Source organism: Poecile atricapillus, chromosome W, assembly GCF_030490865.1.
Source record: "Poecile atricapillus isolate bPoeAtr1 chromosome W, bPoeAtr1.hap1, whole genome shotgun sequence".
Lineage (NCBI taxonomy): Eukaryota > Metazoa > Chordata > Aves > Passeriformes > Paridae > Poecile > Poecile atricapillus.
Genome location: NC_081288.1, coordinates 88,432,102 through 88,448,078, shown reverse-complemented (window position 1 = coordinate 88,448,078; position 15,977 = coordinate 88,432,102). Strand labels below are relative to the sequence as shown.

At 37.3% G+C, this 15,977-nt stretch overlaps 1 protein-coding gene across 1 annotated transcript in view; it reads right to left on the bottom strand.

Moving 5' to 3' along the window:
* Positions 1-3,792: 3,792 nt before the first annotated feature.
* The window catches only part of LOC131591649 (homer protein homolog 1-like), a 380,529-nt gene continuing 368,344 nt past the window's right edge, over positions 3,793-15,977 (bottom strand). The window contains exons 7-9 of the mRNA XM_058862585.1: positions 12,743-12,853; positions 10,999-11,079; positions 3,793-3,981 (exon numbers count right to left, since the gene is read on the bottom strand). Of these exons, the coding sequence (XP_058718568.1) occupies positions 3,793-3,981; positions 10,999-11,079; positions 12,743-12,853 (381 nt within the window). The remainder of the gene's footprint in view (positions 3,982-10,998; positions 11,080-12,742; positions 12,854-15,977) is intronic.

Sequence of the window (15,977 nt, the reverse complement as noted above, 5' to 3'; positions counted from 1 at the left end):
GCTATTATTCCATTATAAGCTCTTTGCTTAGCACCATTCAGAGGTAGTTCACATATGCAGCATTATTTAGAAAATGTAAGCAAGATAATATAAACATTGCTTTGTAGAGTCAGGTTCATTCCCTGAAAAAATCAATGTACTGCTGTGCACTTAAATGGCATGTCCAGTTACTGACACTGAACTACATACATTTTGATGGAGTTTCTTGATGGTTGGTTGTGGTTTGTTTTAATTGTCTTTCAACATTCAGACCTAATCTTTAATCAGATTTATATCTGTCCTCAAGATCCAAGATTTCTGTAATCAGCTAAATTAAGTGGTTTGATCAGCATCCACAGTTTTGCAAGTTAAGGTCTGCTGCAGTTTTTCATTCCTTTTTCCATACAGTATTTCTGAAAAAGGCTTTGATTTTGGTTTTGAAATGAACCTCCTAATGAATGCAATGTTCAGAGAGCATTATTCAGTAGCCACTTCAGAATATAAAAGATGATAAAACAAATTGAGGTTTACCCCCTTACTGAAGATAAATATGAAGTTAGTCCTTAATCAGTAGAAAAATGAGCAGAAATCAGAAACCTTCCACAAATGACAATTGAAAAGACACATCCCAAAATATTAATCTTTAATTGACACATTGTTGCAGGGTTTTCTTTAAAGGGATGATCCTGGGGATGCTACCAATACCATTAAATGATACTTGTGTTGCATCTGGTTTAGCCCTTTACATATTTTTTATACCTGAAAAATTATTTTCTAAGAGATCTTATAACAGCATTTCTACATTATCAGTCCATTTTGTCCTCCTCTTTCCTAGATATATTAAGCAAGGAGTTCCCAGTTTGTAAGAAAAACAGATTAATTAACACATTTTACTTACTCCACATAGAAAAATAAAATTTCTGGATCTTTGAGGCATATGGATTATGACTAAATCACAATAAAGAGTAAAAGTACATTCTCCAGAGAAAAGCAAGGTGAAAATGTGTATTTTTGATCTTTCTTATGGATTTTTTTTATTTCTGTTAGTTTTTTAGTAATTATTTTATTTTTACGTGACTGTAGTTGCCATTTAACAAGTTACACATGATGTGACTGCTCTTCTCTCCCATGCAAGTTCACAGTCATATTTTCAGGCTATAGCACTCAACACTGCTTTCTAGTATACATATTTCCATAGTTTCAGCAAAAGTAGAAAAAATGCACAATACCCATCTCTGGGAAATGTTTCAAAAAGACAAACTTCTATCTTAAACCAGAAGTGAAGAGGATACAGTAGGTATAGCCACCTAAGTATGAACTTTGAGTTGCAATTTATATTCACCTACTGTAAATAAATATTAAAAATATTCTTAACAATATGATTTTATTTATATGTGCACATATGTCCACCTTATCCCATGTTTATGTTTTGATAGCTATTTGGGAATTCAAAGGTGCAGCTCTCAGTAACTGTATTATTTAAAAAAGAAAAGGAAGCATATCTATTGAGAAAATAAATTCTCAAGTATCAGTTTCTGATTTTAAATTTAATTTCATTTGGAAAATTTTAAAAATGTGCACATCTAAAATTTTCCATGTTCTGTATATATATACATGTGTACATATACATAGAAATACTAATGCACCACACATATTCGCAAAATTTAAGTGAAATGTTTGTCCAGTTTTTTTCCCCATGTAAATGACAGTGTGGATGCTAGCTTTGGAGCAGGCTGTAGGGAGCTGCAGAAACTGCAGGCCCCATGGCCTTTCAGGCCTGCCTGAGAAGCTAGCCTGGGAATTTCATGGGAGGATTTCAAACAATCCTCAAAGACAGAAAACAGCCTGCAGGTGCTGTTTGTCTGTTCCCTTGTTTTCCTTGCAGGAGAAAGTCAGGGGGTGGTGAACCCCACTGACCAATGATGGTAATGTAGCACTTTACTAACCAATAAGAGTTTCCTTTCTGTACTTTTCACAAACTAGTCTATATAACATGACTGTAGCAATAAACTAGAGATTCTCTCCTGTCCTGACTCCCTTGAGAGTCCCTGTCGTTCTTTCCCGCCGTTCCCAATTAGAACGACATGACAACATATATCTAAATATTGAAATAATAATATAATTAAAAATAATATTACATTTATTCTGTCATCAACTTTCTGTGGTTTTATTCATTCTTCATCCTTATTATATCCACTGAGAATTAACAGGACAGATTCTCCTTGTACTTCCACGGCTGTTATGCCAACTCAGTGTTGCTGACATCACTTCAAGGACACATCTCTTTTACAGTAGCACAACTGACAGGAGAACCAGGCCCAAACATCCCCATATAAATTAAAAATGGGTTGTATCTGCTCATCTGGACCACCATCTAAAATCCATCAAATGAAAAACATGTAACTCACCACAAAGTTTTCAACAATGAGCCAATCTCTCACACCCCTTTTAAAAAAGTGTTCCCGGGATACCAGGGGTGTCCCTGGCAAGGCACCAGGGCACCCGGCCGTTTTAACCCTTTGCTTTATTTCCTTTGTCTCCTAATTGTCTTTTTGTTTATATTAAATTCTTTTTCTAATTTATTAAGTGAATCTCATTTTTAATACTGAGGAGAATTTATTTAATGCTTTTAAGCATTCAGTTAACAGTTCAGAATATTCACTGGTGTAGTTTCGATAAAGATGTGATATGGAGGCCCATAAGAGTTAATGCATCTCCATTTCAATTTGTGATGACATCAGAACTTCTAGAAACAGTTTTCTTGCCTGGATAAGTTCAGTGTATGAGTAATCCCTTGCAATAGATCTGTGCCTTTAATGAAGTCTGTAATAAACAATGTTCCCTATAAGTTATTATTCACAAAACCTGAAATTCATGTGACATGCTGAAGAAGTCTCTTGGAGAAAATAAACAATTGGCTATTTCTTGTTATCTGTGCATGTCAAATTTTATATTTAGAATTCTCAAGGGCTTTTTTGACTTTTTTTTTTTTTTTTCCTGCAGGACTCACTTGCCATCATTAGTTGGCTTCAAAATATAGTTAAGTGGAAGATAGTATCTCACTATAATTACATAGAATTCATATGAAAAAGTAAACCTTACATTGGATAATATTGCAAAACACCAAAGAAAGCTCCATAAAGAAATACAGTATCTTCCAGTATATATATAAACAAGTATATAAACAAGAAAAAACCAAGGAAAAACAAACCAATAAAACAACCAACCAGCTAACCAAAAAGCCCCCAAAAGGAAGAACTTTATACAAACAGTTATAGTAATTTTTTTTTCAGTTAAAGATGCAACTCTCTCTCACTCCTGGCAAGAATAAATTGGTAATGGCATTGCTGATCCACAGAGTAAAGTATCCTGAGAAATTATTAAGAACAATAAAATACAGAGCTGTCATCACTAAGTTCTTGCACAAAATACAGTAATTAAATATCTTAAATAAATAAAACAGCAGATAACCTATACTGTACCTATCACAAAAAGGTGTGACCTGGTACACTGCTAATTCTTCCATCACTGATAATTAGAAAAGGATTGCATTCAGTTACTGTTAATATCCTTTAAGTTATCTATGGCAAATAATGTACAAGGAGGTAATTTTTAATTCAAGTTTGTTGTTTTTTATTCAACTAACTACAAACTGAGTTCTAAATCTTACATTGAAATATGACTCAAATTTAAAACAAGCAGTCTCAGAGGAGTGTTTTCTAATTTTGTGCAATTTTGATGCAGAGCTTATCACAGTCCTACAAAGAGAGACAGTGCATCTTTAACCTGACTGGCACTGAAATCCCATTTTCTTTAGCTGCATTCTGTTAGCTTGGACAAATTATCTCGTAATTCTGTTAGTTCAAATATTTTTCGATCAAGAATTTCTAAAAGTGTCTTCAAATTATTGCGAAAAGCTTCTTGCTCGTTCTGACTTTTTTCCAGACGTTGCTCTAGATCAGACAGCTGGCTTTCCAGGTCTTTGTTTCGAATTTCTACTTCCTTCAGAGAAAATACATAAAAAGTTAATGTGTTGTTTGCAAACAGAAAAGAGTATAACCTCTTGCTGGTATTCATGTGTTATTTTTGTCAACTGGTTTTTGAAACAATTTGTGACTGTGACCCTTTACAGTTTCACTAAGACAAAACTAGAATCCAAATTGCTATTAAGATTGTATATGTGCTATAATTTTTTCCATTTTTTCAGCAATTCATCTGAAGGACAGAAACTTTTGAACAGGGATAAAATTTAGTCAGTGCAAAATGGATGTGATGATATTCAGCTAAGTTATAAATTCTATCATTCAGAAATATGCCACTTACTAAAAAAAGCTTCTCAAATGTTTACCTAAGTTCAAGTATTCCCTTATTTAGACTACATGAATTGCTCAAGTATACAGTCCTCATTAAATGGTCTTATATAGAAGCTCATGAAGAATACTGCTTTATAGATGCAGGAATACTACCTTACTCCTGTCCCACAATACAGGCCTTTTCACTCTGAAAATTAAGACAGAAACATAAACTAGCAAGACTGATGTCAAAGTGAAATCGATTGTAAAAATTTAAAGCATGAAGTGCAAGCTGAATATCTTGTCTCATTGCACTGTGCCTTAGAGCTCCCATGTGTAAGCTCTGCAGTAGTGCAGCTGTGGGAGCAGGGAAAGCACCAAGCCACTAGTGCTGTACAGACAAGCTGTTCCCATTTGGTGGGTGGAAAGGCGAAGTAGCATCATGTTACACATAGCTGATGGGATCTGATCCTAAGCAACCTCAGCTCTCATTCATAACAAAGAAAAGCCTGCTCATATCAGCCAGTAGGAGGGGAGAGCTGCCTCCAGGGACTCCTAGCTACTTTGGCTTGCACATGATGGGAGGGAGGTCGAAGCTTCTCTCTGTTTTGTGCAAAACAGTCTTTTATCAAATTACTAATGCAGCAGCCATGTGGGTCTGGAATAGCATATTGTTATTTGTCCCATTCATTGCATGTCTTAAATTCATGCTGAATTGAATAATTTCAGTTATGAAAAACACTTTCACAGGGACAGTATATTTAGTACATTATGCACCCTGCACAGTCATTCTCTGGAAATATGCATAGTGAATTTATATTTACATACATTAATATTTTTAAATACCACTTACCTTTACAGTGGCTTTGGGTCACAAAGCTTTAATGGGCTTGCTGAGTTTTTACAGCAATTAGTTTCACATAGCCATAGGTTAGACAATTTGGCAGCAGTCATTCCTCCCAGCACAAGCTTTTTTTCTGCCCTCACACTCTCCCACTATTTTTTTTACAGTTTTTCTGTCTCCCTCAAAGCTAATGAATACATTCATGTTTACAATGAGGAGATCTTGGCTAACAAGAAGAAACAACCTGAGGCATATAGAATATGTATTTGGGCAGTCAAGTGTAACAGGTATAAAACGGCAGCTTTGTGTCAAAGTCTGTGGCCTTTCTATCTGTGAGGCATGTGATGGCAGCTGCACCCCTGGCCAGAGGATGGATGGGTGTCAGCTCCAAGTGTCTGAAGGGGGAAACACCCAGTGGCAGTGCAGGTGGAGAAGGCAGAGCCTCAGGGACCTGATCTCCTCATAGCTGCAGTTGCTTCTGTAGTCAAGGGTTACATCCAAGCTGAAATGGAATACCTCCCTTACTTCTTGTTCATAAATGAGCAAATAGCCAAAAATTACAGATTTTTGGCCACTCGTCTTGGACAGCACAGATGAGAGCAGGAATCATCCCTTGCTGCCAGGATCAAGAGAAGAATTAGTTTAATCTGTTTAACACTGAGTAATACAGGTGCCAAAGCATTAAAGGAAGGTAACTGAAAAGAGCATTTGTAGAAACAATATAAATTAAAATACATACATGCTTATGTAAGGACTAACTACCCCACCATTGCTATAGATGAATAAGCTAACTAATTATAACCCTGTCCATACACTCTGCAGACTCTCCTTCATTGTGTCTACTCCTGCCCTCCAAATAATACTGACAAGTACTACCCAGTATAAATGACTGGTTCAAGACCCTCTGAGACTGAGTGACTACAGTACAAGAAGAAAAGGCAAATTGAGGGTCTTCTCAGCTCTGCAGGAATAACACAGTTGTTTCTTTAGTTCACACCAAACTAATTGCTTTTTTTTCCCATTAGTTCATGCTTCCTGCTTCTCCTGTAAGTGCTCCTCCTCTACTCACCAAATGTGTGTGCTCTAGGAAGTCTCCTTCATACTGCTCTTAACTCAGAAATAACTAATTTTTGTAAGTAGGTAAGCCAGTGATGGAAGGGATCACTTTGAAAAATACCTCATTGTCTTCTCTCTCTGGGGAGAACTTCTAGCAGCCTTCCAGTACCTAAAGGGGGCCTAGAAGAAAGCTGGAGAGGGACTTTTTGCAAGGGCATGTGTGGGACAAGGGGGAATGGCTTTAAAATGACAGAGGATAGGTTTAGATTAGATATCAGGAAGAAATTATTTGCTGCGAGTGTGGTGAGGCACTGGAACAGGTTGCCCAGAGAAGTTGTGGATGCCCTATCCATAAAGGCGTTCAGAGCCAGGTTGGATGGAGTTCTGAACAACCTGATCTAGTGGAAGGTGTCCCTGCCCATGGTAGGGGGGGTTGGAACTAGCTGATATTTAAGGTCCCTTCCAACCCAAACCATTCTCTGATTCTGTATGATTTTGTTTCATGAGATCTGGGACTGAAGAGTAGCCCATTGGCCTGTACCTAGCACTGAACATTGTCTTTTAGGCCCTCCTCAAATTCTCTTAAACTGAGTAATTGTTCTGCAGTGAACTGTTAGGTGGGACCACTCATATAAAACCAAAAGCTTTATATAAGATGTATGAAAGTCTATCTGTATTCAGCATAAGGTATTTCCCTTTAACTCTCCATTGCTAGTCCTCTCTTCAAATCAGAAGAGTTCCCTTTGTTTAAATTTCCAGCTTGTATACTTTATTTATATTCCAGTCTTGATATCTCTTTCCTAATCTATATACATTTACCTTTCCCAAATGCTTCCTCAAATATACTTTCTCCTATACTTCCTTCTGTTTTATTTTCTCTAATCTGTACTTAACATCTTTAATAATTTATGGGAAGCAAAACTTACTGAAATGTGCCACGATTTGTTGCTTTTAATTAAATTTAAATTTAAAAATTTAATTTAATTAATGTCATGGGGTGGCTTTACCTTTAAGATAGCTTTGGGAGCTAGGGAAGTTGAAACTGCTGGTGGCTGATGGGAGTCTTTCCTCCTGACCAATTATCAGTCATTTCTAAGAATTGACAGCAGTTTTAACCATTAAAAAGTGAAGTCAACTTGTAAACACCTCCTTAAGATGTAAAGTCAGGGCACTTTTGTGCTCTTTGTTTTCCTGGCTGTGAAAGGTAACAGAGCTCCGGCTGGCCTCCCATTCCCTGCCCAGCGGCTCCCAGCCCGGGAAATGGGGGCCTGCGGGGGCTTGCCCTGGACTCTGGCCGGGCCAGGCCAGTTCTTGGCTTAGCTGCAGTTTTTGCAGTGACGGAATTCACCAGAGACTGCCGAGTAAAGAAAGGAAAAAAAGCTCTGGACCTGCGGCAGGCTGAGACAGCAACCACACTCTCCAGAGCAGCCATGAAGATTCTTCTATCGCAGACAGCTCCAGCCACTGCTCCAGCAGAGATCACAGAACTATCTACAAGCCTGGGCAAGATTTTAACCTTTTCATTACCCAGATGAGACTTGCAGATTAATCCTTTTATCCACAGAGAGAAAGAGAGTAATCAACATGTAAAGAGACTTTATAAACTATCAGAGACAGTAAAGAAAAGAAGCTTCAGAAAAGGTAGAGAATAAGGAGATGCTTTATAAGCTGAAATATTTTTCTGTTAAAGCTATGGAGATGGACAATAAGGTCTTGAAAAAACTCCTTTAATTCATGACAGAGTATATAGGGAGGAATAGAGTGTTCAAAGTGTAGATTTTGAGTAAAAAGTAGAGTAATTGTGATACAGTGAAGTGCTGGAACAGAGTGAAGCGAAAATTTGAAGCCTTGGGGGGCAATGAGAAAACAGTTTTCCAGTGGAGCTCACAGAGATAGATGAAGACTTTTGCCTTTGAATAACTCATCCTTAAAATGACATCCCTAAACTCATTGACCCATAACACACCTCAGAGTGATGTGAAATGGGAGGAGTGAACTGATGACAGGATTTCTGGGCAGCTGGCATCAAGAAAATAGAAAGCTATAACAGAAATAGCTTTCTTGTAGAAAACTCCATAGATTATCAGAAGAAAACTTCTGTTTCTCTACAAAGACTGATGAAAAGACTCTAGCAGGAATTGGGACTGTTTTAAACACCAAAGTTCCAAAGTTTTTGTCTCTATGTTGTCATGTGAACAAAGGAATGGTGGGTAGTGGGGGATAAAAAGGGTTTTCTGGAAGTTTATTCTGGTGTTCTAATTCTTGTAGTTTGTTAATAAACTTTCTTTATTCCTTTTTAAGTTTTAAACCTGTTTTGCTCTTGCTCTAATCCATATCTCACAGTAGGAAATAAGTAATTTTTTTAGTTACTGGTTTAAAACCACGACACACGTTTACTGTAGATTAGTATTACTGGTCTTTTCAATAGTATTGCATTACAAGTTCATGTCCAGTTTCCTATTACAAGTCAGTGTACCTCAAAATTATTGCTTCTTGATGGGATGTAGAGACGTGTCCATATGATATAATCTATTGCCCTAGTTGTGTCATTTAACTTTATTTGCAATTAATCTCATCTAACAATAAACTAATTCTTGTGATACATTCAGGCCCTTTATAAGGTTTATTTTACACTGTTTTTTCAAACTTTTCTTACATCAGGGATATTAATTTCTCATATATTGTTTTTTTTTAGAAAACAAATTATTAACATGTTTGTTGTTTACACTAATAATTTTTTGTGGAATTCAGTGCAAGCATATAAATAAAATATTCAAACCATACACAACAGCTATATTTAGGAATCAACTACAATAATAAAGATATCCTGACTTATTGTGAGAATCACACTGATGATGACTCATTAGTAAGTCTTCTCTAGATTGCTAATGAAATTATTAAGTAAAGGGGCCCTAATATCCTTCACAGTGATAGCACTGGAATTTGTCAAAGATGGATTTCCAATTAATTCCCTGATATGAGTGTGTTAGAAATGAAACACACCTTGAAATAATAATTTCTTTGCATAGAATTTTTCATACAGGCTATATTAAAAATATTTTAGAGTTATGTAATCCATTTGCAAACACAAGAAGAAAAAATAAAGCAGAAGAAAAAAGAGTGAGACAAACAGATATGGACTCTAGAGACAATCACCCTGAAAACAGATGATGAGTCAACTAAGTGAAGAGATATGAGATGGTTAGTCTGGAGCTACAGAAGAAAACACCGTTATTCCAATGTCACAGATGTAGGGTGAAGTGGCTTAGAGAAAGCCAGTATTATCAAAGCAAGAATTCAAGATCTTTTAGATGGGCTGCATCAGGACAGTAATAAACTTTAAGCTGAAGAAAGGCAACTTCTAACTTGGATCTTACCACAGCTATAAATTTATTTTAATAGAATCATATAGAACAATTTTCAGAAACTGATCACCTAGAATGTGACATAAAAAATATATGAGTAACATATCCATTTGGTTACTAAAGAAATAAATATACAAAAAAGGAAGCTACTATTTAAAGTGCAATTTATGATAAAACCATAGCATTTTCTAATTCTAAAACATCTTTCATCTCTTACTAGTCTTTCATAACTCTAAGGATAGCTAGTTCTCAGTTCATTATTACTTTTCATGTAGTTTTACACTGAAATTATTGCATATGTTACTGCTAGAATAATCCACAACTTTCATTATAATCTTCCTTTTGAGTATCTCAGATGAGTTCCTTTTCATCTGAAAACTCCCATACTTAGTCTAAAGCCAGGAAAAATTTTTGGAATAGTGGATTAGGCAAGCTCAGGTGTAATCAAAACATTCTTAAAAAAAACACCATAATAACATATTTTTCCCAAATAACTTGACTTAAGAATGGGGGAAAATGAGTAAACTCATTTTGTTATTATATTGTTTATTCTGTAGTTAAAATGAGAAAATGAGATTCAATGAAGTTCCAATTCATGCAATATATTCCAAATAATATCTGCTTAATGATTTTTAAACTGGGGATAATCTGACAGGGCTAGTTTTCAGTGTGATTTAGGACAAGCTGCAGAACAGCAAGGGTCACCTTTCAGCACTTTGGATTTGGAGCTACTTAAGGCCTGAGTTTCCAGTCCTATCAAAGCTCGGAAGTCCAAATTCAGAGTTTAAACCCAGTTAAACTGGGTTAGCCTCATCCAGAACACAGGTTTCACTAGGGAGGTGTGTCTGTGCTGGCTGGTCAGCCCAGTGACAGAAGGACAGGAGCTCAAATGTAGTGAGAGCATGCCAAAGGGGGCATACTGCTTTTAGTAGACTGAGGTATCTGGCTTTATGCACAGTATAGAAACAACCCAGAAAAAAACAATAAAAACAAATATTATAATTCCAATAAAATGTTAGTGTTTCTGAAGTCTTTACTACATAAGAATGCTTTAACCTTTACTTTCTCAAAGCATATTTAAAAGCTGAAAACAAACTCATCTCAACATGATGATGCACAGCCTGATAGCTCAGTGGCACACAAGACCTATGGGAAGACATTGCAGTGAAAATGAGACCAGGATGGCCTAGAACATGTATCAATTAAGCACATTGAGCATATTCTGTGGATTTGTAAATGAAATTTGGGTTCATTCCCTCAGAAAAAAATGATGACTTACAGCAGGTGGAAATTTTGGTAGAAATTCCCAAGGAGCATCCTGACCCACCACTTTGCAACACAATGTAACTTGCATATTTATTTGGCACCTTCCGTGAATATAGGACAAATTGCTGATGTGAACTGCTCACTTGATGATAATTTTTCCCTTCTGTCTAAATTAAGATGATACACTACAGCTCACCTGTAACTTTTGGGTCAGAGAATTCCTCTGTGCCCAGAGCTCTCTGGCATTGTCGATTTCTTGTTTCAATCTTTCTATTTCCTAAGGGAGAAGAAACAACCTTTCTAGCAACACATTATCTAACTTGACCTCAGTGCAGGTAAACTGGCTGCTGCTTCTTTTCCTGAGTGAGCTATTGCAATGATGTAAAAACTGTCAGATAGATACTTCCCATCATATTGCATGAAGTTTAAGTCCTGCTTCCAATATTGCTAAATTACAGGCCCAAAAAAGCAATTCTGTTCTGAATAAACAATACAGATAAGTATTTTCTTTGCTATAAAAGTCCAAGTCATTCTCTCCCACAAAAAAGATCAGAAATAATGTTTTCCTAGAAAATGGAGTCCTTGTAATTAGAGAAATAATTTTATACTTTAAATTCTGTTATAAACAATTCTCCATTTTTTCAAGAGAAAAAAACAGTTTTCATCTGTGAGCTGTGTATTATGTCACTAACAGCAGGGCTGAGCATCAAAAGATTGCCTGCTTTGACCATTGATTTCTGTAAAAAGAGAATATAAAAGGAAAGGTTTCTTTAATTTAGCAAGAAAAAATAATAAAGTATAAAAATAACAAATATAGATAAAATAATGAATGGAAGAGAAACCTGTTCTTAGCTTGCTTTCAATGCACAAGAATAAAAATAGTTAATTAAAAAAGTTAAAAGGTATCAAATTTAAAACTAGTAAATACTTTTCCCAAAAAGGGCATAGTCATCTCACAGAACTCCTTTCAGGAAGATCTCTTTGCATCCAACAGCTCAGCATAATTCAAAAGCGCATGGACACCAAAATGGGAAACATTACAAACCTGAGGCTAATCTCTTAAGTATGAGGAAGTTTGGAAAAGACTTTGTTCCATTTTGGGAGGATATTCTGTAACTGTTGCATCCTCTCATGCATCCTCCTCAGAAACACCTATCAACAGCCCCACAGGAGGCAATACCCTGCAAGATACAGTGTTCCTCTGAACATGCACACCAGTGCATACTCTCTGTTCAGAGGGCTCAAGGGGTCTGGTCCAGAGAGCAAACAATCCTTCATACATGGCTCCTTGCAACTCCTTGTTCCCATACATAAAGGGGTGAGTCTTAATTGTTCTGGGGCACAAATATGCTTTCCTTTGAGACCCATGCCAGAGCAGGTGTTGCTCCAGTTCCTTGTATTTTCATGCTGCTGGTCCAGCTCAATGCAGATGGCCCAATAACAAGTTGCAGGCTGGGGTTTTTGGCATGCATTTAAGAAAAGGGCTCATCTTAGGTGTAATGAAATTCATCTATATCAACATAGCCTGAAGAACAGATTGGCCTGAAAAGACATTGATCAATTACTTGCTCCAAACTCTGATCTCCAGAAAAAGTAGTGTGCAATGACTGCTTCCCTTCTAAGTGAATTTGGACTGCATCAATGTGATGACTGCTCTTTAAAAACTACACATTCTTTAATTGCAGACAATTTTGCAAAGAGAGATGCTTGGTAAAACCAAACATGAAAAAAATACTTTTTTTTTGTTGTTCAGATACTGGACTAATGTAATTATAATACACAGGAAAAAATACTAATCTTTTCAAAGAAGCTGAAAAATTGATTTTACTTTGTAACATCTATATGAAATAATACAGTATTTACCAGCCATCATAAATTTAATATTGAAAGCCTTTAGAAATTATGTAGCACAAAAGCCAAGAATAAATGTTAGCAAATACCTCTTCTTTTTTCTTCATTGTAGACTCTAACTCCTGTATTGTCTGGTTTAATTCTGTTTTATGAGTGTGGACTTCATTGGCTTGACTGCTCACACACTCTAGCTCAGTCACCTGTTGAAATAAGTAGAAGCAACATATACAGAATTTATTGCAACAAATTCAAGGTACTATTATTTCTTTGCATTTCAAATATGCCCTTAGTGCTGGGTGACTTGTGTTGATTAAAATGGTCAAGGTGTTCTTAGGAAGTTAGCATAAAATTCCTTTTAAAATTATTTTGCATAAAATGGTTGCTATGACTTTTAATGTTTACTGTAATATCTTGGAAACATTAAATGTAGTATGTTGCTGGCTGAGAAAAAATAATGAAAAGTTATACTTACTAATTATTGAAAAATTTATGAAAGAAGCTGAATTACCATTTCAGAAACAGTAATCTCTAGATGAATAAACACAGATCTAACTTCTTAATCTGACACTTATGACTCTCATCTTAATCAACTAAGTCACAATGCTCACCCACTTCCAAGAAAGCTAATTAAGATTTCACAACCTGAATTTCTGACTTAGTGTTGTGGTTTGGGAATGGTAATTTAGTAGTCCTTCTAAAACCATGCCCTCAATCCCCCCTCCAATGGGAGGCACAAAAAGCACAGATCACAGGTTGAGATAAGAACAATTTACTGAAAACATAAATGGGATAAGAAAAGAACAGTAACAGCAACAATATTAATTAATAACAAAAGGTATAAGACAAAGAAACAATTTACATGGAAAAAACACAATTTGTGCCACTGGAAGGAGTACCCTTCTCTGAATCTAGAGAGTTCCTTCCCTCTCCCCCCCTTCCCCGACAATGACATGACATGGTACTGAATAATATTAAGGTCTGGCCACACCTACTCAGCCATGCCCCTTCTTGACTATTGCAAAACATTAACCCTGTCCTGTCTGGAACCAGGATATTATTATTCACCCCTTGTTCTATACCACCTACCTCATGTCCAGATTCTACACCCTCCAACTATATATATACAAGCATAAGTATCATTTGTGAGGTCAATGGCCATCACCCCAAGATGACTGTGGAATTAATTTAGTTCATGACTTTGGGTTCTATCCATTCTAGATGTCTTCCAAGGCAGGAGGGCTGGTGTGCTGTCAGCTGGTTGCAAGCTGCATCAGGACCTCACAACTGGTGCATTTTGAGCAGTCCATACTCATTATCCATGGTAGTTCTGGCATACAGTGGCAGTGTCATTCAGCAACCAATATTATACAATTCAACATTACAGACTGTACTCACCCAAAAATTCAAATCCCCTTGAAGTACACATTGTGTTTTCCCATCCCTCTGCATTACCCACCAAGTGCACCCTGACCCGTGAGCAAAAACAATCCCACAGATGAGGCAGGCCTAATCCAAACTGTCTTCCTTAACATATTCCTCATGTGCACCATAGGGACTTGATCCCCTTCTACAGTATGTGGAGGTTTTGATTGGGCAGGGCCAGTTCCATTGGTAGAGCCTTGGGTATTAACTAACCAGGTGGCCTTCACTAAATGTAAATCCCAATGTTTGAAGGTCCCACCACCCATTGCTTTCAATGTGGTTTTTAACAGTCCATTTGTACCATTCCATTTTCCCAAAGGCTGGTGCATGATAGGGAATATGATACACCCACTTAATCCTGTGTTCTCTGGCCTGGGTGCCTATGAGGCTATTTTTGAAATGAGTCCTGTTGTCCAACTCAATTTTTTTAGGGGTGCCATGTCACCACAGGACTTGCTTTTCAAGGCACAAGATGGTGGCCTGGACAGTGGTGTGAGGCATAGTGTATGATTCCAGCCATCCAGTAGTTGTTTCCACCATTGTAAGCACGTAACACTTGCCTTGGCAGGTTTGCGGCAGTGTGATGTAATTGATCTGCCAGGCTTCCATATATTTCTATTTCAACAATCGTCTTCCATACCACAGAGGCTTTACCCACTTGGCCTGCTTGATTCTGTCAGAACTTAAAGAATGCAATTAAATGTCTCAAAACACCGTCAAAAAAGGATGTCCCCATAAGATAAACCACCACAACAGGCACAGATGGCAAACAGGAAGGTGTTATTCCAGGCCTAAATGGGGGTGAAGGTTAGGAATTAGCACACCAGACAAAATTCCACTGTGGGAATTTGTGATACGTGCAGATGGAGGCAGATCTGTGTAACTTACCCTGACAAAAATTCCCATCATGGAAAACTGTGAGAAAGGAAGCAAGTCCTTATACACATGCCAGGCCAAGTTGTGGGAAAGGCATTTACACCCCATGAAAACCTGAGACTTGGACTGTATACAAGTGTCACCTCCAGAAGAACACTCTGGGACCCCCACCACCAAGAAGACCAGAAGAAGGGCCAGCAGGATTCCACAGGGACCTTTGTGATGTTGACTATTTTTCTACTGCTTGTCTCTCTTTCTCACCCCCCCCCCCATATTTACTATTAAATAAAATTTGTACTATTGACTTGGACATCTGGTCTGATTTGCTCCTTAACATGGTGTCGCTAAAGGACACAAAATATCAGGCACAAGTCTGAGCAAGAACACCACGGAGATCCGTTTCTCATGTGGCTAAAATAAGCCTTTTATTTTGAGGTTTTCTAACCTTTCATAGTTTTTCCAACCAGGTTACCCTGATTGGTGGAAGGAACAACACCCCCTTTGATCCCATTGGTGGGACCAGAGAAAACACATCAAGGACATCTGTTCATATTGTTATGAGAAATATTATCTCTTTACAATAACACAATTCTGGAGAGAAACTGTTCCCAGGAACTGTTCCCTGGGAACAAATGAGCCCCTGACAGGCAGAAATTTCTCTCAGGCTCACAAATCCTGTCCACAACATAGACAGAGGCATCTTAATAATTGGGTGCTAACAGATTGCAGCACATGTTTCACAGTTATGGATAACCTGGGAAAGAGCCTGTGGTTAAGTCCACTTCTCAATCACCAGATCATCTGTATGTCACATCTCTTTCCTGATGACCTGAGACATCATGGCCCCACTGAGAAATAATTCACCTTTATGTTGCCAGTCCAGATCCACCTGAGACACTTTAATCTTGGCAGCCTGATCCACCTGTTTGTTGTTGCAATGTTCTTCAGTAGCCTGACTCTTGGGTACATGTGCATCTACATGACGTACCTTTACAGACAACTTCTCTACCTGGGCAGCAATGTCTT